General features: G+C 33.8%; 1 protein-coding gene across 1 annotated transcript; it reads left to right on the plus strand.

Moving 5' to 3' along the window:
* The first annotated feature begins 532 nt into the window (after positions 1–532).
* On the plus strand, positions 533–19760 carry LOC131146927 (chloride conductance regulatory protein ICln). The gene is made up of 7 exons (XM_058096780.1): positions 533–931; positions 1006–1129; positions 3082–3196; positions 3383–3442; positions 4163–4222; positions 4319–4413; positions 19275–19760. Exons 1-7 carry the CDS (start codon positions 765–767, stop codon positions 19350–19352), a joined length of 699 nt encoding a protein of 232 aa, XP_057952763.1. The 5' UTR covers positions 533–764; the 3' UTR covers positions 19353–19760.
* The last annotated feature ends 3617 nt before the right edge of the window (positions 19761–23377 follow it).

Consider the following 23377-nt stretch of genomic DNA (forward strand, 5'->3'; position numbering starts at 1 on the left):
GAGGTGTTTTACCCCAATTTTTATCAAACATTTCAGATAGGAGTATAGTCGAAATCAGAGTAGCATAACGGAAGCGTGGGTGAGGTTAGAAAGCACAATTTAGATTAAATATTGAACTTGTTATTTTTGTTATATCTTAGAATTTATAAGGATGTATAAAATTTGATATTGAAAATATTGTTATAATGAGACTTTTAGTACTCTGATGTAATGAATTTGAGTTCTTCCATTATAAAATTCTAAGATATAACAAAAATAAGGATGTATAAAATTTGATATTGGAAATATTGTTATAATGAGACTTTTAGTACTCTGATGTAATGAATTTGAGTTCTTCCATTGTAAAATTATTTGCTGGTTCAGGTCATACAGGAGTGATCCGTCATAGTACACTTGGAGTCTTTCAAACCATTATTATTTGATTTCTTTTAGATAATCACGATTGAAAGATTATCCACAAAACCGTTTGATTTTTGGCAGCAACAACCAAGTATATTTTTTTTATAAAAGAATTTTCGTCTTGCCTTTATTCATTTTGTACATGAAAAATGATTTACAACATAGTTCAGGTTTATGTAATTTTTCCCCAAAAAAAAAGAAAAAGAGTTCGGGTTGATATCCACTAAACCCTGCCCATTCTCGTTCTACCGCCAAGCAGAGCAAAACCCCTAGCAAACACAAGTTGAAGAAGCTTTTTCTAGCTTACCAGTGCAGACACACGAGAAAGAAAGCGAGAGGGAGGGAGACAGTATAATTTTGGAGAAATGGTGTTAGGGTTGAGACTATTCACGGAGAGAGGGGGAGGCGGTGCCGGAGAACCTGTCCTCGATGCTGAAAACGGCGAGGATCTCGTGCACGTGCAGCCTGGTGTCTCCATTGTTATCGGCAATCGACCTCCAGAGTCTCCTGGAACTCTTTACATCTCCACCAAGTACTCTCTCTCTCTCTCTCTCTCTCTCTCTCTGAATAGTGAAGGTTTTGAATGTGCTTGTGGGGGCTTTGTAGGAAAGTGGTGTGGTTGAGCGATGTGGACCGGGCTAAAGGTTACGCGGTTGATTTCTTGTCACTTTCATTGCACGCAGTGTCAAGGGACCCTGAGGCATATCCGTCTCCTTGCATATATACTCAGGTACTCTAATTTCTCATCATTTGTATTTTGGGTCTTTCAAGCTTGTCAATTTTACTTTTTTTGTGCTCTGGTTGCTCAGAAAACCAAAGGAAAATTGAATTTGATATTTGCTGCTGTTTGGCTTGTCCATGAAAATGAAAGAACGAGCTCTATAATTTGGATAACTTTTATTTGGGCTTGCAAGGTCGTTTCTTTTCCTTCTTGAGGAATTAATTCACTTGTATTATATATATTTTTTCGTTTTCTTTTCCTTGGGCTTCTTGCCAGTCAATCCAGACAGACTTTTAGGGATTACGATTTAAGTAAGTTTGAAATGTTTGACTATCCCTTTTTCAGTATTCTTTCATGGAACACAAATATTCAAAACCATGTTGGTTTGCATGATGTTTCCAACCGACGAACAGTATCTTTCTAATTAGTTGCCTCATTATGTAGATAACAACATGGACATTTCACATGAAGAGCACAATAGCTTGAAGTCAAAGCACTATTTTTTTTTTCTTATAATGCCTCAATTTATTTAGATGGTCAATGAAGTAGTGTAAATTGTGTCAAGAATGTCATGAAATGTTTGTTATGCTGCTTATACTCTGGCTATAAGTCTTTAAAACTGAAACAAGTGAACTTTATACTGAGCGTGATGTTGATTGCATCATCTTTCATTATATTGTTTTATAATTTTGGAGTGTTCTAACTTTTTGAGACAGTTTTTAGTTATTGCACTTCAAATGTACGCATGTCAAGCCCCAAAATGTTTTCTGTATATTATGTTGGGAAAATTTCCAGCTTATTGTAAACTACTTGTCAGCTATTCTAAGAATATCAACTTGAATTCATTAAAGTGAGTTTATATTATTTTCATCTGAGATGCAACTCTTAATTGTTTTGGAAATGTTGGGATTTGAGACTTTGAGAGGACCCTGATTAGTGTGTTCATTTCATGTACATTGCTGGTTTGAATTTTTATAGTCAAATCTAACAAAAAAATCACACATGCCCAAAATGTTTAAGCTTCAACTAAAAATGTGCAAAAGGCATACTTTTGCAGAAATACATGAGCTTCATTGTTTATTGAATTTGGGATTTTAGGATTTGGTATTTTGGACTTTGCTTCTAGGCATTTTGGGCATGACTCACCATGAGGCATCGGGTAATCTCGGTTGAGTCTTTTAAATGTTGTCTTACATCATGCAAATTATGGTTTATACATGTTGTATTATGTATTATTTGTGTATGGCATGGTGCAGTCAAGAAGCATTGCATCGTGTAGTAACATATTGCTATACTTGGAAAATATATCATATGATAAGTGTGATATTAAGTACCATAACGGCATGACATATTAACAGCTATAATTGTTGCTAATAAGTTTTCTTTTCATCCTGTTTTCTGGGCCTCTCAGATAAAGTATTCCGGGGGAATTTCATGATTTTATCATATTATTCCCGAATTTATCTGTATATTTTCAGAATGTTGGCTTTGATGCTTTGGTATCATATTTTTTTGTTTGTTTTTTGGTGACATACACACACAAGTCATGCTTCTATATGTATCTCGTCCATGCTATCTTTTATTAGTATTGATGGTTTGATCTTTATTTGTCAAAGCAGAGTCCTGTCAAGGATCCTATCCTTAGATAGCAATATTTCCTTAAGGGCTCCAATTGGAACTTGGATAACATTGGGTAAAGAGTAGGAAAATTCAAAGAAATCCTTTTTTTCCTGTTTAATTATTAGGAAATGTAAGAAATAAAATCATAAATATACAATAAAAATCAATGAATAAAATTTAAATTCTACACATCATTAACATTTGATTTTTCTTAATTTTTAAGATATAATTATAAAAAAACTTTCATTTTTAATAGTATATAAAAAATATTGAAAGAAAATATAATGAAAAACTTCATTTTTTGACACTTGTTATTCTTATTGATTATTTTTTTTCTGAAGATTGAGACTGAAGCTGATGAAGACGAGTCAGAGGGTTCAGACTCAGAGTGTAATGACGTAGTAGACTTATCAAAGATCACAGAGATGAGGCTGGTTCCGTCAGACCCTATCGAATGTATCTTTCTATCTTATTATTGAGATTTTCTTTTTGTTTCACCTCTTTGTCTCTTAGAGACAAAGATAAATATATTTGATAAATCTTTTATGGTACTGTTTCTCATTAGTTGGCTGTTTGCTTGTTCTTGTCTGATGGTAGAGGTTTATTTTATTTATTTATTTTTCTTGATTTGATATGTGATAGTGGATACTTTGTTCGAGATATTTTGTGAATGTGCAGAGCTCAATCCTGAACCTGTCGAAGGCAAGTATTGATACCCCAAACTGAAGTGAAATTCACTGAATTGTTCATATTAATTCATTTTTACTGTCTTTTTGATCAAGATATAAGAAGCATAGACATGGACATGGATCATGGGATGCAACCTGTCTTGGACATGGTGAAGTAAAATCCAGAAAAGCAGGGGCATGACATGGCATACACATACGCACTCATATATTAGGAAAATATAATCATATGAATTATATAAATATATTAATATAGAGATATATAAATATAAAATATCAATTAAATGTGAACATAATTTAGTTGAGTAATAACAACATAATCGCCTTTTCGAAGATTATAGACTATAGAAGTGCAAAAACAGAATCTGTCCACAGTAACTTTTTTAGATGAGAAGAGCGAGCTTCATGCAAAAGCCTTCTTGGAGTTTGGAGAAGGCGAGGAACACTGTCATGTTTTGCTTCAAGAGTGGAGAAGCTCATTTCCTCTAGCCTTTTATGTTTTGACATATCTTTCTATCATTAGCTAATATTTCTTCATTTTTACTAAAAAAATTTGATCACTTGTGTCTAGGTCATGTCACAGCTGTGCTGGTGGCCTCTCCATGCCATGTCTAGGTCGTGTCACAGCTGTGTTAATGTCATGTCCTAAGATATTTCTGCTACTGCATGGTTGCATGTAATGTGTTACTTAAATGGTGCTACCATTTTGCCCATCTATGATTTATACTTTATGCAGGGGAAGGCGAAGAGCACAATTGGATCTTTAGTGCTGATCAGATGGAAGATGAGGTTACAGGTAGGTTTGGACAAGCACATACTGATACAATATTTTTTTCTCCCTGTTAATTAAACATATCATCATAAATTAATTTGATAACACATGGGCATCTAGAGGGAGAAGAACCTGACTGGAATTTTGCTCAGAATCCCACCAACACAATTGGTTATTCAAATGGGGACCATGACTTAGCTCGGACAGTGCTTGAGGTATGTTTGTGACTGTCTGTTTTTATTTATTTATTTATTTTATTTTATTTTTATTTTTTATCAAAGCTTGTATTTGTTGCATTTATGATTGGGTTAGTTATCCCATGTAGCACTTTATGTGACTTGCTTCTGTGTGCGCGCGTGCATGCATGTATCTGCAGCTCTACGCATACAGAGAGATCTGTGTGTTGACTTTTTTTTTTTTTTTAAATTCCATTTATTGGTAGGTAAGTAGGTTGTGTGGTTTTGGTATTAGTTTACATGGATTTCTTGGTCCTTTAAAATGCCCCTCTTCATGCTAAATTATGGATGAAGAGCATAACCAAGTAAAAGTTGTAAAGCGCTGAATGCTTTTTGGCTTCTTTATGTTGTGCATTGGTTTATTTGCACATTTTCATTCCATTTAGTGGTAAGGTGCTTATGTGTTCGCATGGAATTTGTTTATATGGACTTCTTGGTGCTTGATAACAGTCTTTTTGTGCAAAATTATGGATTTTTATTAGGACCATACCCAATTTGTCATTACCCAAACCCTGCTTTTTCCTCCCTCCCCTTTTTTTCTTTTCTTTTTTTCCCTTCTCTTTCATTCCTTTGCTTTTGCCCTTTTATTTCTTGCCGTGTTCTTTTGGTCTGTCATTGCATATGGGGGCGGGCTTTTATACCAAATTCTAATGTTTTATTTTGCTATGTGCAAGGAAATTTGATGTGGTTTTTTGTGAGGTTTAGGTTTATGTGGTTCTGAGAGAGTTTAGTATTGAGGCATTGAGATGAATACTAGAGAGTCATGTCACTTGGATCTTATGCTTCAAAAGTTGGAAAAGACCAATTTAGTTTTAAAAAAAAAAAAAAAATTATAAATTCCCTTTAGGGATTTGTGAATGCTTCTAGTAGCATTTCTTGATGACTTTGCTTTATCCTTTTTTAGGTTGTTGTATGCTTTGGATAGTGAAATCCATGTTATGTTTTTTGTATTATATGTTGTTTGAAGTTTGTTTCTTTCAATATGGTCATTATGGCTACATTAGGGGGCTACTTAATGGTTGTTATGGGGATTTCTTAACCATGAAATTTATTGTCATCTGTGGATTCTATTTTTCCCACATTCAAAGATTTTGTTTGAGATTCCATTTTGCACCTGCACTATAGTGTCTCTTTTTTTCGGTTTTGGTCCTCATTACTTATTTTGAATCTCTCTTTCTCGCTAGTGCACTATTTTCTTGTGTTGCAACTGCTCTAGTCATGTTAAATGCCTTTAATTATCTTCTACAGGTGCTACTTCTAAGTTTTTGCAAATATATTTATTATTTTATGTTCCAGATCTATATTGCTCATCCGTTTCAATATTCTCAGTCCCTATACACTTGCTTTGTATGTATGTTACTTTTTAGTTGCCAGTGTTCTGATTTGTATGACATGTTTGGTCTTGTAGCCATTTGATGAAATTTCTCATATATTTTTAGAGGAGTTTGACAATTGTTGGAAATGGTGTATTCCCAAGAGGAGGAGAGGGGGGGGGGGGGTGAATTTGGTATTTAAAATTTTTTGCCTAGGTTCAATTCAAATCTACAATCAGTATATCTCAACCTAGGATCTGTCTAAGCAAATACCAATAACACAATAACACAAGACTGAGCAAATAAATAAAATAAATACAACAAGCTCAGTATATCTCAATCATTCACAATAATTAATGCATGTGCACATTCATAATAAATTTAAATTTAAGCATGCATGTGCAGAAATATAACTGCAGAAAATTAAGATCAGACGCCATATGTGATATCGGTGTTTGGCCAATACTGCCTACATCCCCGCTTGAAGCTCACAAGTAAGAGGATTCCATTAGTTGCTCGTTTGCGGGTGGAGCGACACCGATTACAACACCTTACAGGATGGTGCACCTAATTCTTCTAACCGGGTCTGAACCAATCCGATGCTCATCTAACCAAGTCTGAGCAATTCGGGACTTTTCACAGGACAAGTCTCCCTCTTCCGACCACACGTCGGGAATACAATAGATATTCAATGAAATATTTCGTACAACCATATTGCTTCTAAAAAGCTGATGTGTACAACACTAAAACACAAATGCCCTCACATATGATATGAATACAAGCTCAATGTGAGTATGTGATTTTCTCAAAATAATTTTTCAATCTTTGAATAAAGGTTATATCTATTATGAGTGCTCAAAGATTTGAACCCTGATAGAAATTTTCTCCAAAAAGATTTTCAATCAATCTCTAGAAGAATCTAGAGTTTTGCTTTCAAATAATTTGTGTCCAATAAATATATAAGATCTTTGATGAAAAATAGAATATGAAAATATAAGTTTTTAAAAAATCTTAAACCCTTAGAAATTTCCCAAAAAAATAATTTTAAAATAAAGTTCAAGGAAAACTAGGGTTTGAAGCTCAAAGGATTTTACCAATAAAGTACAAATGAGCTTTGGAAATCTTTGCAATATATGTGCAAAGATCCACAAGCTTAAGAACAATATTCCTCCAAAGAAATTTATCAATAAAGCAATGAGGAGAAATAAATAACAATGAGAATGAATAATAAAATGTATGCCCAAAATAAATGTTCTCCAAAAGAAATTTTTCAAACAAAAAGTGTAGGAGAGTGTAAACAATGAATAAGGATAAAAAATATTTTGAGAGAATTTTTCTATCTAATCTCCTATTTAAATTTGAGTAATGAAGGGGTATATATAGAGTGTGAGAGATTTTTGACTGTTAGGGACATATTAGGATTTTTTGGAAAAGTTTGATTGCGGGTTAATCCTGATTACTGCGGTGAAAATATGTGAACCTGAGAGGTTCGGTCACCCAATGCACAGTACCGGTCGCCTGAAGAGACAAAAGTTTTTGAAATTTTAGTTGGGTTCTGCTGGCTGAGCATAGTACCGGTTGGCCGAGTCAAGGCGATTTTCCAAACCTTCGTAGGTTCGGGCGTCCGGGCTTAGGTTCGGTTTGCCGAGAGAACATGTTCGGACGACCGAGGGTATTTTGAAATGATAGTTTCGGTCGGCCAGGGTAGGCTGGAAAGGTCAGCTTCAAGGTTCGATCGACCGTGGACGATTTGTTCAAATTTGGGTTGGTCGCCCAAACCAAGTCAAAGAATTGAATTCTGATAGATTCGGTTGACCGAAGTGTTTAGGTCGGTCGCCCAAGGCTATTAAAAAATGAGTATTTTTGTCCTGTTTGGCCCTGTGCTTTTCCAATCCTGTGTGAACAACGTTATGGCGCCTTTTAGTTTAAGGGTATTGGTTCCTATGGTCATTCTATGGCTTAGGTTTTTTAATTAAACCCAAAAAATCCAACATCGGTCGACCGAATTGTAAAATTCATTTTAGCCCTATCTTTTGACCCTAACCAATTAGTTATTAAGAAAAAGATTTTTTTGTGCAAAGTGTTGGTCCCTAGGGTCTGTCTACGTTCGTTCTGAGCTGTTCATTCACATCATGCATGCCATGCATTATTACAGACCAAATATAAAACAAAATGCATTATAAGTGAAAACAGATTTGTCTTCTTCTTTTGCTCTTTAATTCATCGTGGAACACACCAAGATGTATGCGCTTTAAGTCCTGTCTTGCTTCCACTTCTCCTTTCCATGTGTGCGATATGAGATATAAATTTGTTTAAGAACTCGACACACACATTAGATCCTTGTACTTTATTAGCATTAAAAAGGGATTAGACTCAAAAAGTCAGCCGCAATCACATAGCACACCAAATGCCCTTTTCTATTTTAACTAACTTTTCATAACCATGTTCTGCGGTTTCTCCTTCTGCTTGAATGATGAGTTCAAGGTAATAAAATTCATTGCTTTTAGGAGCTTTTTGCTATCATTTTTACCTTTTGTCCATTGTTCCTGCAAATAACAGGCACCATGAACCTCGACTTGAATGTGTTTAGTAAGTTTCTCTATCACTAAAATCCAAAAAGGGGTCACAGCTGAGGTGCTGACCTTTGATACAAAAATGTCATAATTGTTAATTCCCCAATTTCCCTTCCGCCTATGACCTTAAGACCAATTATTTCCAATTGTACGTATCCTTATGTGCCCATATTCCTGCTACAACGTTACCCCCTTTTCTAGAACCCACCATAATATTTTCTTAGATACTCTTCCTATTGCCTTTTCCAAGTTAATCAGAATATGCATTTCCATGAACCATGTGCAAATCTCAAGCAACAATTTTTTCTCATATTTGCTTTTCAGGCAGTGGAAGTTGCACTGTAGAAATATTTTTCTAACTTCTCTTCAGAAACTTATATCTTAGTTGAATTGGTCAAATGATGCAATATGCTTCGAGGCCTATGACCCAAAATTATCATGTTCGGCATTTTTAGGATTTTTGAGTGATCTGGCAGTTTATTATTTTTCAGAAAATTTTCCTGTTTTTGCAGCATTTTTGTAGCAAGATTTGATAAGGTAATAATATAGTAGATTGTTTAGGGGCTTTATGGTTTAAAAGGTTTTACACTTACTTGCTGCTTTAGTTTTTAGTGATGTAATACTATTTCCGAGCAATCTTTTCCTTCTTTAGTATTAGGAGAAAGCTTGTATAGAGGTTCAATGTGTAACTATGAGAGGCAATCTGAATATTGAGTTTTAAGCCCTAAATTTAGTTTTGCTTTGATTGTTTTTTTTTTTTTTTTTTTCCCATTAATTTTTTTTGGGCAAAAGACATTCACCTCCCTTGAGGTTTGACAAAAAGATAAGGCCTTTCCTGAGGTTTCAAAAATTCCACATACCTCCTATGAGGTTTCAAAGACCTCCCTTGAGGTTTATAAAAAAGACACAAACTTTCCCTAAAAAAAACTTGTCCTTTTGCAAAATACAAGGGGAAGTTAGTATCTTTTTGGCAAACCTCACTTGGAATTCTTGAAACCTGAAGGGAGGTCATTGCCTTTTTGCCAAACCTCAGGAAAGGTCTGCGTCTTTTGCCCTAATTTTTTTACCTTCTTTTAGTTTCTCTTAATTTTCTATCATTTCTTGCTGATTCTTTGATGCCAGTCGGTCCTGCATCAATTTGTTATTTGGAGCATTGTTTTTGTCTTAGAGCCTCATCTTGATCATTCCTTGCTATCATCATCAAACCACCCTCCATTTCTGCCAGCCTTGTCATCTGACGACCATCAGTCCATTACATAAACCCAAATACACACAAATTTTCTGGACCCAACAGTACAAGCCTGAGCCAAATTCCAACCCGTGAATTCACCTATTAAAACCTATGGCCAACCTCCTTTATTTCATAAACAAGTTCATTTTATTTAAGCCAAGCAGCTCAACTGAAGCTGTACAGAACTGATCCGGCATTAGCGCTGTTGATCCAGTTTAAACTTTTTTTCATAGAAAAAAAGAGGAAAAATAAACTATGGTGACTGTAGATCAAATCATTTAGCAAGATGTTCTTGAGTGAAGGCTTCTTCGAAATACTCATGTCCTTTTAGAAGATAATAACAGATTAATCTATATTTACAATAGTGCAATAAGGAAGTTGCAGACATGAAGGCTCAATTAACATATGTTATAGCCCATTTTGATAATTCAATAGAAAAGAAGGAAATCAAGAATGCACATGATACAACTGGTCTGACACTAGTCACTATTGAGCGAACTAGTCCAACAATTATCAAGCTAAACAATCAAACTGCTAACAACATGGTTGAATGAAATGGGTTTACTGTTGGAGATATATATGCGTCGGTGTACAAATCGGAGTTGTATTAGCAACAGGATCTGCAGGCATAAGAGACATGCCAAAATTGACATATAAGCCCAAAGACCACAAAATAACTTGAGCAGGAAATTGCGAAGATTAAGTCATATGTGGAAGGAAAGTCTACTGAGTTCATGGCTGAGGTGGAGTGAATGAGATTATATATGTGGATTTATCATGCCCCATGAGTTTATCTTCAATGCCTCTTCCCACTTGCATTCATAATTATTTTGAAGCCTACGGTTTATTTTGCTCCACTACAAGTTTGTTTGGTTCGGTAGTTCTTCATCCTTCAAATGTTTCAAATTCAAGGATGGACTTTTACCAACCAGGAAAGAGTGATGCAATATGAGCTTTGAGGCTTGCAACCCAACTTCATGATGTTTCATCCATGGGGTTCCTAGTCCCGTAAGGAAGCCCAAGGCAACCCTCAAGGGTGTCAAGAGCTTGCCCCCAAATTTTCTTAACTTGGGTAGAGACCAAGGATCTTGAGTGACCGATTCAGAAAAACAATTCAAAAGATAAAGAAGTATCATTAATTTCTTCATGCTCATTCCAAGTTCGAAGTCCCATTTGTTCAAATAAAATCTGCTTCGTTGGGGTGCTCACTTAGTGCCCTTCAAGATTAGGGGGCGGTAAGATGCTCACCTAATATTCCCCTTGTTGTTTTTGTCCCACATTGGTAGAATGCTTCCACATTAGTATAAAAGATTGTTTTGAATTTTTTATATTATTTGTCCCATATTGGAGAGAAGTGTTTTTTAGACTTGAGGTTGAAGCTATATAAAGAGCTCAACTCTTCATTTGTAAAACACACCTCAAAGTTGTACTTTGTCAAGAAGTAGTGGATTGATCATCGGCGGCCGAGGACGTAGGTAATTCTATACCGAACCTCATAAATTTCTTGTCTTGTTCTTTTTATTGCTTTATTATTAGTTTCTGCATTGCTTTAATTTCTTATATATTCAATAACAATAGTTATAGTATTGGTGTTTGACACAAGTGGGGTGCCCGGCACAACAATTGGTATCAGAGTTAGGTTGAATAGTGTTGATACGGAGGTGTTCCTCTATTAAGATCCTTGATTCCACGTTTGATGCCTAAGAAAGACATTGTCTAAGTGAGTGCTCAGAGAGCATTGCGGCTCAGTCGCTCCCTGGAGGTCGGCCTGATCAAAGTGGAATTTCATAGGATAAAACAGAGTAGACAAAGTTGGTACGTACTATTCATCCTAGGCCTTTTGCTTTGTTGGTTGCTATTGAATATATAGAAGATAGCAGAAACTAGTGCAGCAGTAGAAGAAACCCCATCCACACGAACTCCAACCCCTTCAACTTCGACATCATCATCAAAGACGATAGCTAATGCTCGGTTTGAGGTGGAGAAATTTGATGGTACCAATAATTTTGGTATGTGGCTATGTGAGGTGATGGACATCTTGTATCAACAAGAACTAGATATTGCTTTGGATGATAAACCGGTAGATATGGGTGACAGAGATTGGGAAAAGATCAATCGTCAGGCATGTGGTACGATTCGTTTGTGTCTCGCCAAAAATCAGAAATATTGTGTTATGAGGGAGACATCTGCAAAGAAATTGTGGAAGACATTGGAAGATACATTTATGACCAAGAGTCTGGAAAATCGGCTCTATTTGAAAATAAAATTGTTTCGCTTCCAATATCAACCAGGTATTTTGATTAATGATTACATAAATTCTTTCAATAAAATTTTGGCCGATTTGTTAAATTTGGATGAAAAGGTGAAAGATGAGGATAAAGCTATATTATTACCGAATTCTCTCCCTGATGAGTATGAACATTTGACCACCACTTTATTGTATGGGAAAGATAAAGTTACTTATGATGTTGTTTTTACTGCATTGATTAGTACTAAATGCAGAAAGAAGGATCAGAGAGTCCATAAGGAAACAGCAGAAGCACTAACAATAAGGGGACGTTCTCAGAGTCGTATGCCTGGAAGGAAGAGTAAATCTCATGGGAGGAGTAAATCTCTTGGGAGACCTGCTAAAGATGAATGCGCCTTTTGTCGTGAGAGAGGGCATTGGAAGAAATATTGCCCTAAATTACAGCAGAAGAATAAGGGAAAAGCACATTCTAATGCCAATATGGCCAATGATGATGGAAGTGAGTCAAAATTTTCTTTTGTTAGAACATCTTCGTGACATTATTTTGGTGAGTGGATTTTGGATTCTGGTTGTTCCTATCACATGTGTCCCAATAAGGAATGGTTTTCTAATTTTGAAGAATTAGATGGTGGGGTTGTTTTTATGGGAAATGATAATACTTGTAAAACAACTGGAATAGGTTCAATACAGTTGAAATGTCAAGATGGAACTATTAAGACCTTTACTGATGTTAGGTATGTTCCAAGCCTAAAGAAGAATCTGATTTCATTGGGTGTCTTAGAATCTAAAGGGTTCACTATCACTTTGAAAGATGGAACCTTAAAGATTAAATCATGTGCGCTGGTGGTGATGAAAGGAATAAGGAAAAATAACTTGTATTATTTACAAGGTAGTATAGTTATTGGCTCATCAGCTGTTGTTTCTGAGAAAGATGCAGGTTCAAATATAACCAAGTTATGGCATATGATATTAGCACATGCAGGAGAAAAATCTTTGCAACAATTGGCTAAGCGAGGTTTGTTAAAGGGTGCAAAAGTGTGCAAACTTGAATTTTGTGAGCATTGCATTTTGGGAAAACAAACTAGAGTGAAATTTGGCACAGCAATCCACCTGACTGAAGGTATTTTAGACTACATCCATACAGATGTATGGGGGCCCACAAAAACGGTTTCGTTGGGTGGTATGCATTATTTTGTTACTTTTGTTGATGATTTTTCTAGAAGAGTTTGGGTGTATTCTATGAAGCATAAAAATGAAGTGTGTGATATTTTCCAAAGTGGAAAAAATTAGTTGAAACTCAAACTGACAAAAAGATTAAACGGCTCAGATCAGATAATGGTGGTGAATACATGAGTGACCCGTTTATGAAGGTATGTCAGGATGAAGGTATTGCTCGACACTTCACAGTTCGAAATACGCCACAGCAGACTGGGGTGGCAGAGCGCATGAATCGGACTTTGCTGGAGAAAGTTCGATGTATGTTGTCTAATGCTGGGTTAGACAAAAGGTTTTGGGCTGAGGCTGTTAAATATGCGTGTCATCTCATCAATCATCTACCATCATCTGCAATATGAGGAAAAACACCTTATGAGGTATGGTCTGGAAAACCTGCTAGTGATTATGATTCTTTACATGTATTTGGTACTATGACTTATTATCATGTTAAAGAATCTAAGTTGGATCCAAGAGCCAAGAAAACAACATTCTTGGGGATAAGCGCAGGAGTCAAAGGATACTGTCTTTAGTGTCTAGAGACGAAAAAAATGATTTTAAGTAGAGATGTAACTTTTGATGAACTTGCGATGATGAAGAAAACAATATGCAAGGAGTCACGAGTTGAAGAGAAGACCAGTGGTACTCAACAACAGGTGGAGGTTGAGACAATTTTGGGAAACCCATTGAGAAATGAGACTACACAAGGTAACTCTCTAGTTACGATGGGGAATAGTGTACAAGAAGAGGAGATTTCAATTCGAGAATCTTCACAGTAACAAGAATCAATTGTTTCTCAAAGGCCAAGACGAGAAATTCGAAAGCCTTCTCGATATACTGATATGGTGGCCTATGCACTTCCAGTTGTAGATGATAATGTTCCTTACACTTTCAAAGAAGCAATGAGGAACTCTGAATCAGACAAGTGGAAAAAAGTAATGGATGAAGAAATGTAGTCTCTTCATCAGAATCAGACTTGGGAGCTAGCCCAGTTGCCCAAGGGTAAGAAAGCAATTGGTTGTAAATGGGTTTATGTAAAGAAAGAAGGATTTCAGATGCAAATAATGTTTGATTCAAAGCTAGATTGGTAGCTAAGGGCTACGCACAGAAGGAAGGCATTGATTATAATGAGGTATTTTCTCTAGTTGTTAAACATTCTTCCATTCGAATTTTGTTGGCTTTGGTAGCACAATTTGATCTTGAACTAGTTCAACTCGATGTAAAAACTGCATTTTTACATGGTGATTTGGAAGAGAAAATCTATATGACTCGGCCAGATGGATTTCAGGTTGCTGGAAAAGAAAATTGGGTATGTAAACTGGGTAAATCGTTGTATGGTTTAAAACAGTCTTTAAGATAGTGGTACAAACGATTTCATCAGTTTATAATGGGTCAGAAGTACATCAGAAATAAACATGATCATTGTATTTATTTTCGTAGACTGCAAAATGGATCTTTTATATATTTACTCTTGTATGTTGATGATATGTTGATAGCTTCAAAAAATAGGGAAGAAATCAACAAGTTGAAAAGCAGTTAAATCAAGAGTTTGAGATGAAAAATCTTGGTGAAGCAAAAAAGATACTTGACATGGAGATTCGCAGAGACAGAATGAGAGAAAGAGTTAGTTTGTCTCAGAAACAATATTTGAAGAAGGTAGTACAGAGTTTTGGCATGTCTGAGCAGTCAAAACCAGTAAGCACTCCTCTTGCTCCTCATTTCAAATTTAGTGCTGTTTTATCTCCTAAATCAGATAAGGAACGTAAGTATATGTCACAGGTTCCTTATGCAAGTGCTGTTGGTAGTCTGATGTATGCAATGGTTTGTACTAGACCTGATATTTCACAAGCTGTTAGTATGGTGAGCAGGTATATGCATGATCCGGGTGAAGGACATTGGCAAGCTGTGAAATGGATTTTGAGATATATTATGAATACGATTAATATTGGTATAGTATTTGAGAAAAATAATACTATTGATCAACGTGTTGTTGGATATGTGGATTCGGATTTTGCAGGTGATTTGGATAAACGTCGATCAACTACTGGATATATTTTTACATTTGCTAATGGTCCAGTGAGTTGGAGGTCTACCTTACAGTCTACCATTGCTTTGTTTACAACAGAAGCAGAGTACATGACAACTTCAGAGGCTGTTAAGGAAGTTATTTGGTTGCAGGGTTTACTTGAAAATTTGGGAGTTGTTCAGAAGCACATGGTTGTATTCTGTGATAGCCAGAGTGCTATTTACTTGGCAAAGAACCAAGTCTACCATGCACGAACGAAGCACATCGACGTTTGGTTTCATTTTATGCGGGATATTATTGATGGAGGCAAGATATTTCTTTAGAAGATTGCTACAACTAAAAATCTCGCAGATATGTTGACCAAGATTGTGACAACAATCAAGTTCAAACATTGTTTGGACTTGATTAATATCCTGCAAATCTGAATATTTTTGGAAGGCGCCGATGATGTGGAACTCCAGAAAATGTTGGTGACTGAAAAATTTGTTGAATTTATCGTCAAGGTGGAGATTTGTTGTTTTTGTCTCACATTGGTAGAATGCTTCCACATTAGTATAAAAGGTTGTTTTGAATTTTTTATATTATTTGTCCCACATTGGAGAGAAGTGTTTTTTAGACTTGAGGTTGAAGTTATATAAAGAGCTCAACTCTTTATTTGTAAAACACACCTCAAAGTTGTACTTTGTCAAGAAGTAGTGGATTGATCATCGGCGCTCGAGGACATAGGTAATTCTATACCGAATCTCGTAAATTTCTTGTCTTGTTTTTTTTATTGCTTTATTATTAGTTTCTGCATTGCTTTAATTTCTTATATATTCAATAGCAATAGTTGTAGTATTGGCGTTTGACACAAGTGGGGTGCCCGACACAACACTCCTTATATAATAAGCTTTCTATACTATTCTCACTTTAGCATGAGGAACCATCATTAGGTATGTGGAATCACACTCTCCTCATTTTCCCAATTTGTTGAGCACAAATTTTGCTATTTCATTTTCTGTGCAAGTTTTAATGTTTTGTTTGTATTTGTAGTACTCTGGCAGTGGTGAGAAAAATATATCTTTTTTATCCTAAGCATTATGTGTGTCGTTATGCTTACCTTTACATTTGAGCACACTACTCCTATCCTTCCAATTTTTGGATATGCCCCTACCTTGCAACGCTTCTTCTTCTTCTTCTTCTTCTTCTTCTTCTTCTTCTTTTCCCCTTTCTTTTTTAGAACATAGAGTTGCTCTTGTCATGCATTTGTGGTTGTGATTCATTTGAGTTTTGTACTTTTTTTAGGAAACAAAGTGACATTTTCCTACGTGATGCACCTAAGATTGGTACTTGGTAGTGCTTGCAAACCTCTAAATAGCTGTTTTCTTTCAGTCATATCATTTTTTGCTGTTATATTTTGAAACGTAGTAATGTGGATGTGGAAGATATACATATATGTATTAAAAATGGAAGAGAAATGATAAAATAAATCAGTGTAAGAGAACTAGATGGTGGAACCTAAAGGGAGAAAATATAATAAAATTTAAAGATAAAATGGTCAAAGACGGTAATTGAACTATTGAGGATGGTGTAGACACAAACACTCTTTGGAGTAGGATAGAGAGCTCATTAAAAAAACAGCAAAAGAGATTTTAGGTGAGTCATAAGGAAGATTCTTAAATAGCAAAGAAAGTTGGTGGTGGGATCGAGATGTTCAAAAGCCGTAAAGATAAAAACAATTTGGTATAAAATATGGCAAAAATGTAGAAATATGAATAACTCTAAAAAGTATAAAGAGGCGAGAAAAGATACAAAAAAAGGCCATTAGTGAAGCTAAAAATAGATCATTTAATAATTTTTAGGATAGATTTGATACAAAAGGAGGGGAAAGAGATATATTTAAACTTGCTAGAACTAGAGAAAGAAAAAGTAAGGAGTTAGGTAATGTAAAATGTATGAAAGGTGAGGATGATATTGTCTTGATTAAGGATGAAGACAAAACAGAAAGATGACGAAGTTGCTTTAGTAAGTTATTGAATGAAAACCAAATAGAAGGCTTAAGCTTAGAATTGACAAATGAGGAAAATACTAAAAATATGAGATTTATTCGCAAAATTAGAATTAACGAAGTTACGTTTGCACAAAAAAAATGAAAAATGGAAAAACTATAGGACCATATCCCAATTGAAGTTTGGAAATGCTTAGGTGATAATGAAATTATATGATTAACTAATTTATTTGAAACAATCATAAAAACTAAGAAAATGTCAAATGAATGAAGGAAAAACATTTTAATACCTTTATACAAAAATAAATGAGATATTCAAAATTGTAATGACTATCGTAGAATTAAACTTATGAGTCATGCGATGAAACTGTGGGAAAGGATAGTTGAACAAAGGTTAAGGCTAGAAACGAATGTCTTAGAAAATTAATTTGATTTTATGCCAAGGAGATCTACTACAAAAGCTATATATCTTTTGAGAATATTAATGGAGGAAAATTTTAGGGAAAAGAAGAGGGATTTGTCTATGGTATTTATTGATTTAGAGAAAGTGTATGATAGGGTACCTAGGGAAATTTTATGGTGGGTTTTAGAAAAAAAGGGTGCATGTGTAGGTATACTAATATCATTAAGGATATGTACGATAGAGTAATGACTAGTGTAAGAATTATAGGTCACAATAGGTGTACATCAAGGATCTACTTTAAGCTCTTATCTTTTTGCTTCAGTGATGGATCAACTGATTGGAAGTATCCAAAATGAGGTTCCATGGTATATGTTGTTTACGGATGATATTGTATTGATTGATGAAACTAGGGGTGAAGTAGAGACTAAGTTAGAATTATGGAGAGAAACTTTAGAATCTAGAGGTTTTAGGATAACTAGAAATAAGATAGAATAACTTAGCCTCTACCCCACCTAGTGGGACTTAAGGCATTGGTTTTGTTGTTGTAATAGTAGTAACGTGGATGTGGGCTAATAGAGTTGATGGCTTGACGCACATGATTCTAAGCAGGATTCATCTTTACTGTTCATTGCCCTGATTCTGGTTGGGGCAGATGGTCATTCTGTGCATGGTCCAGGGTATAATATGGATGGACTGAGAGTTCCGTTATCAAATCAATGTGGGAAAGGATTTTGTTTTTCTTTTCTTGTGCTTCTTTTTCCTACCCGGGAGGTTATTTATTTATTTGGGGAGTGGAGGGGTCACATTTTTGATTAGTTACTTGACAGGGTGTCAATTACTCAATTATATATGATTGCAGATTTTCATATTAATGAATTAGTGGTGTCTATGAGTATATGTCCTTGATTGGAGACATTTAACAGTGCAGATTTTGAAGAAAAATTTCTCATTTGTTTATGATGTTTTATTATGAAAATTTTCTTTTCCTTTTCTGGACACAAAAAATTGCTTAGGGCCCTTTTAGTTGTAGAAAATATTTTTATTTTTATTTTTTAGTTTTCCAAAGAAATATAAAATTTTAGCTTATTTTTTTAGTTTTTCAAGATTCTTGCTAAAAAGGTAGAAAACAAAGAGTTTGTTTCAATGGGTAAAACATTTTTTCATTTTTTCATTTCTAGATTTCAAAATAATTATTAAAAAAAGAAAACCTATTTTTTAATTTTCTAAAAACTTCTATAAAGTGGATTTTGGGATTAAAAATGGACCCTTAACTTAATGTAAAAATGGTCTTTGGTAACTCTAAATATTACTTATTTTTTAGTACCTATGACTCAAATTCAGCATGTTTTTTTAGTTCTAACACATTGATTACTGGTTTTGAATGGTACTACTTATTTTGCAAGCACTCATAATTACTATCTATTTTTTAACACTGCCTACCAGTACTTATGACCTTAAGATTTTTAGCTCTTGTCAAATGCAGGAGAGTTTAGCACCTTTTGATAAGTGGTTTGAAATAATGTGTTCTGAGAGTGTTTTTGAGGGTTGGGAGGAGGGGGAAGGCGGTGCATTCATAATCTCACCTGTTTTTATCTGCTTCAAACTTGTATTTTGGTGATTGCAATAAGAGCTAAACATCGCTTGTTTTCTTGCACATATTTTCTTCTCACTACACTGTTAACTATGGGCTTTCTGATCTTCCTCACGTTTAAGTGTTTCCTTGCTCAGTTATTATTATTATTAGAATGTATGGGCCTAATCACTTTCTCAAATGCCATAGAAACTCATTCTACATTTTCATTTATATATTCTAATTCTATGTATGTACGCCCTAATCGTTGATGCAGCTACAAATCAATGATCGGCGCTTCGAGGATGCAGAAGAGATGGAGCAAGGTAATCAGAGTGGCAGTGGCCATCAATGAGCTCCAATGACCAATCTGATCCTCTTTGCCAGTGTCTCCTGTGTTATACATCTTCTCTCCTAAGCTGTTGGTCTGTTTCCTTGTGTGCGTGTGTTTTTTTTAAATGCTTTAGGAGTCCTCTTGTGTATTTAGAGGTTCTTTTTTCTTAGCAACAGCACTGTCAAACTTCTCCAAAGTTAATAGGATTAGGATTACAATATGGAGATGAATGAGCTGACATCAATTGGGGAAAGCTCTTTATGTGAGATAGTTGAAAATTTTTGAGCCCCAGTGGAATAGCTTTCTTTGTGATCTAGTACCCATGGGCTTTTTGAGTAGGGCGCATGGTGTTTCTTTTTATCCTTTTTAAATTTACAGAGTAAACACAAAGACCTTTGGGCTTCATGGTGCATGGAGGATCATCATTTTTCATGAGAATGCGTTTCCTTTTGCTTATTGAATTAGCTCAATTAACAAAAGAGGAGTATTTGGGAGGACCATTTGGGATAATTTTTCCCCTTCTTTTGGATTTGTAGTATGTTTAGAGTTTAGGCTTCATACTTCATATTTAAATCTGTGCAAATTTGTACCATATGCATTATCAAATTCTATTGTCTTGTTTAAATTCACATAGATTCAAATTCTAGGGTGAAATTTGTGCTATAAAATAGGAGGGGGGGGGGGGGGGGGGGAGGGACTTTGGAATTCGGAGTAGTATTTTTTACAAATAAATTTGTTTTTTTTAAAAGAAATTTATATAAATTTAAATTCAAGGTTTTTCTCACGTTTGTACAGATATTGGATTTTGGTAAGATACAAATAATTATATCACTATATATATATATATATATATATATATATATTAAAGAGCAGGGAAGAAAAGCTCAACAAATAATAATAACGTGGTTTAGTCCCTTGCCGACGTCCACGTCTTGAGACACTCTCAAGGATTCTCAATCCACTATTACGATCTCCTTCAAGGACGGAGAAACCTTTATACCTCAAGGGAACAAATCCCTTTACACTCACACAGAGCCTTTTCAAGTGAACAAATCCCTTAATGCTCACATAGAGCCTTCACACGAGAAAAAATTCCTTTTGCTCACACAGAGACTTTACAAGGGAATCAATCTCTTTAACACTTGGTTCATAAAGAACTCTTATAAGATGAATATGATTTATAAAAACAATGCTCCTTGAATGAATTGATATTTGATTCAAGGAAAACCTCACACTAATCTTTCAAAGTAATGAATCACAACAAGATTAGAGAGCAAAAGAGATATTGAGCACAAAGATGATGAACTAAAATGTAGTATGCTTGAAAATGATATTCACTAAATGTAAATTACTAAGATTGATCAGAATCATTGTAGAACAAGTCTTTGGCCTTATATTTATAGGTAATTTGGAGTACTAACCGTTTTATGGCCGTTGGGCTTATAAAATAATTTAATATTTTGAAAACTAGCCACTTATAGCTGTTGGGTTTGGAATCCCGACACAAATTGTCGATGGTTTCCCCTCAAACCATCGACAGTTTCCTCCAAGCCAAATTTCAACTTACTCTCTGTCTAAAACTGTCGATGCACCTGAGTCAAACCGATGACGGTTTGCCCTGTTTCTTCACAAATTTGATATTTAGGTGCATAAGCATGATTTTAACCCAACCAGGAGCAAGCATATAAAATTTTAAAACACTAAGATCATTTAATACTTGTCCCATATTAAAATACATTTGAGTATAGGATATTTTCATAAAACTTTATGCTTTGTCTTTGAAAACTCCTAAATATGGATCTTATGACTTAGTGATATTCTATGTACTCTTATGAACTAGTATGCATATGCAATTTACTCAACTCTTGATCAATAAACATGCATGAATCAGAACTACAACAAATACTATCTCAAACACTCCCCATTACATATGATTCTACACTTTTTTCATTGGATGTGCTTGAAATCTCCCAAGTGAGCGTCCTCTTGATTTTTGCCTATGAGAGTATTCGCTTAATCTTTGTACTTAAACCCGTATTCGTATGATTTTGCCACTTATACATGTCACAACTTAGTATGCAAAGATCAGTTTAACTTAAAACTACTAATGTCTAATGAGTTGTTATTATTAAAATATGACAATTAGGATTATGTAGCCACTAAGACTAACAAATATGATTTTGATCATTTAATTATTTTTGTAATTATCTTTTTGAAAAAAAAAAAAGAACCATTGTTTGAGTTTAAAAGAGGAAATTGTAAAACTTGAAGGCTATTTCAGTTGTGAGAATCAGCATTAGTTTATTCTTTATTTTCATTTTTTAAGGAATTATACAATTATCACTTGTTTTTGAAATTTTCAACTTTCTTGTATGGAAGTTGGAGAATTTTTTTTTCGTTATTATGTACAAATATTAAAAAACTTAAAAAATAAGGTGTTAGTTTTATAATTTTTAGAAAATTAGAAAGAAAATATAAAAATTATCTTTTTAATTATTTGAGTAATTTGTCTTCCATATTAGTGATGCCTTGTTTCGAGACTCAAATGGATTTTAAAATAATGAAACGACAAATTAAAAAAGAAAAGTGGAATATTTTTCTATAATACCTTCAAATCTAAGTTTATATGAGGGGTGGATTTTTGGCTTGTGCTTTACATAGCTATATAATAAAGGCTATAAATTAATATCGTCGCTGTATTTTTTGCGAGCATGAATTTTGGATTTTAAATTTAAATTTTAGTAGATTTAAACAAATTTTAATATAATTTTATATTACATCTTATTCAAATTCAATATAAGGTCACATCCAATACTCCTGGTAAAAATATTTTTTAATCTATGTATTATGAAATTTCATAGAAATAGGTATTACATAATTAACGAGAGCTCCATTTTGCACAACTGTGGGGTGTGTTTGGATTAAGTATTTTGTTTGGAGAAAGGAAAGGAAAGGAAAAAAAAGGAGGAAACTCATTTTCCATTTATATTAAACACTATTGAAAATAAAATTTATTTTAATATGATTAAAAATATGAAAAATTCAAATATTAATGATGTATAGAATTAAAATGTTGTCCATAGTTTTGGTGTATTTTTATTTTCTTTTTTATTTTCCTTAGTAATCAAACATAAGAATATGAATTTCTTGATATTTTCCTTTCCTTTCCTTAGGGTCCGTTTGGATCAAGGATTTTGTCTGGAAAATAGAAAGGAAAATAAGGAGGAAACTCATTTTCCATTGTATTTTCCTTCTATATGAAATATTATTGGAAACGAAAGTTTATTTTAGCATGACTAAATTTTTTTAAAAATTAAACATTAATAATATGTAAAATTAAATTTTAATTATAGATTTGAAATAATTTTATTTTATTTTCTTTCCTACTTTTCTTGATAACCAAACATGAAAATGCAAATTTCTTATCATTTTATTTTTCTTTTTCTAATATTTTTTGAATTCCAAACAAAGATTTAGAATTTCAAAATAAAGTAAAATAATAATTAAATTTAAATCAAATTTAATTTAACTAAAATTAAGTCCAAGGCATATAAATGCAATGGGAAAATTACTTGCACAATACTTTTAAAATTTTTAAAATTACATATTTTAAAAATTACATGAAATAATAATTTTGTTGATATAATAAGAATCAAACCTATAGATGTCAATAAAATTAAATTCATAAAATATCTGAAATTGCAAAAGAGGTCAGAGAGGTTAAACTAAAGAGCAAAAATATTCATATTCTTGGAAACTAATTTTTAAGTTTAATTAATTTTAGACATCATTTTTTAAAATTTAAACTCTTTAAATAGAGGCATGAATGAGTCTAAATAATTGAATGTATGACTTCCTATACTACTTTAGATTGTAAATTAAATCTTATTAGAATTCTTATATATTATGTTTGGTAACATAAATTTCTAATCTTGGATTTGAATTTATGTAAATTTGGATAAATTTCAGTACAAATTTATATTACATTTTATTCAAATTTAATTCAACTCCAAATCCACTGTTTTTAATTTATAAATTATTGTTTT

This window comes from Malania oleifera, chromosome 13, assembly GCF_029873635.1.
Source record: "Malania oleifera isolate guangnan ecotype guangnan chromosome 13, ASM2987363v1, whole genome shotgun sequence".
NCBI lineage: Eukaryota > Viridiplantae > Streptophyta > Magnoliopsida > Santalales > Ximeniaceae > Malania > Malania oleifera.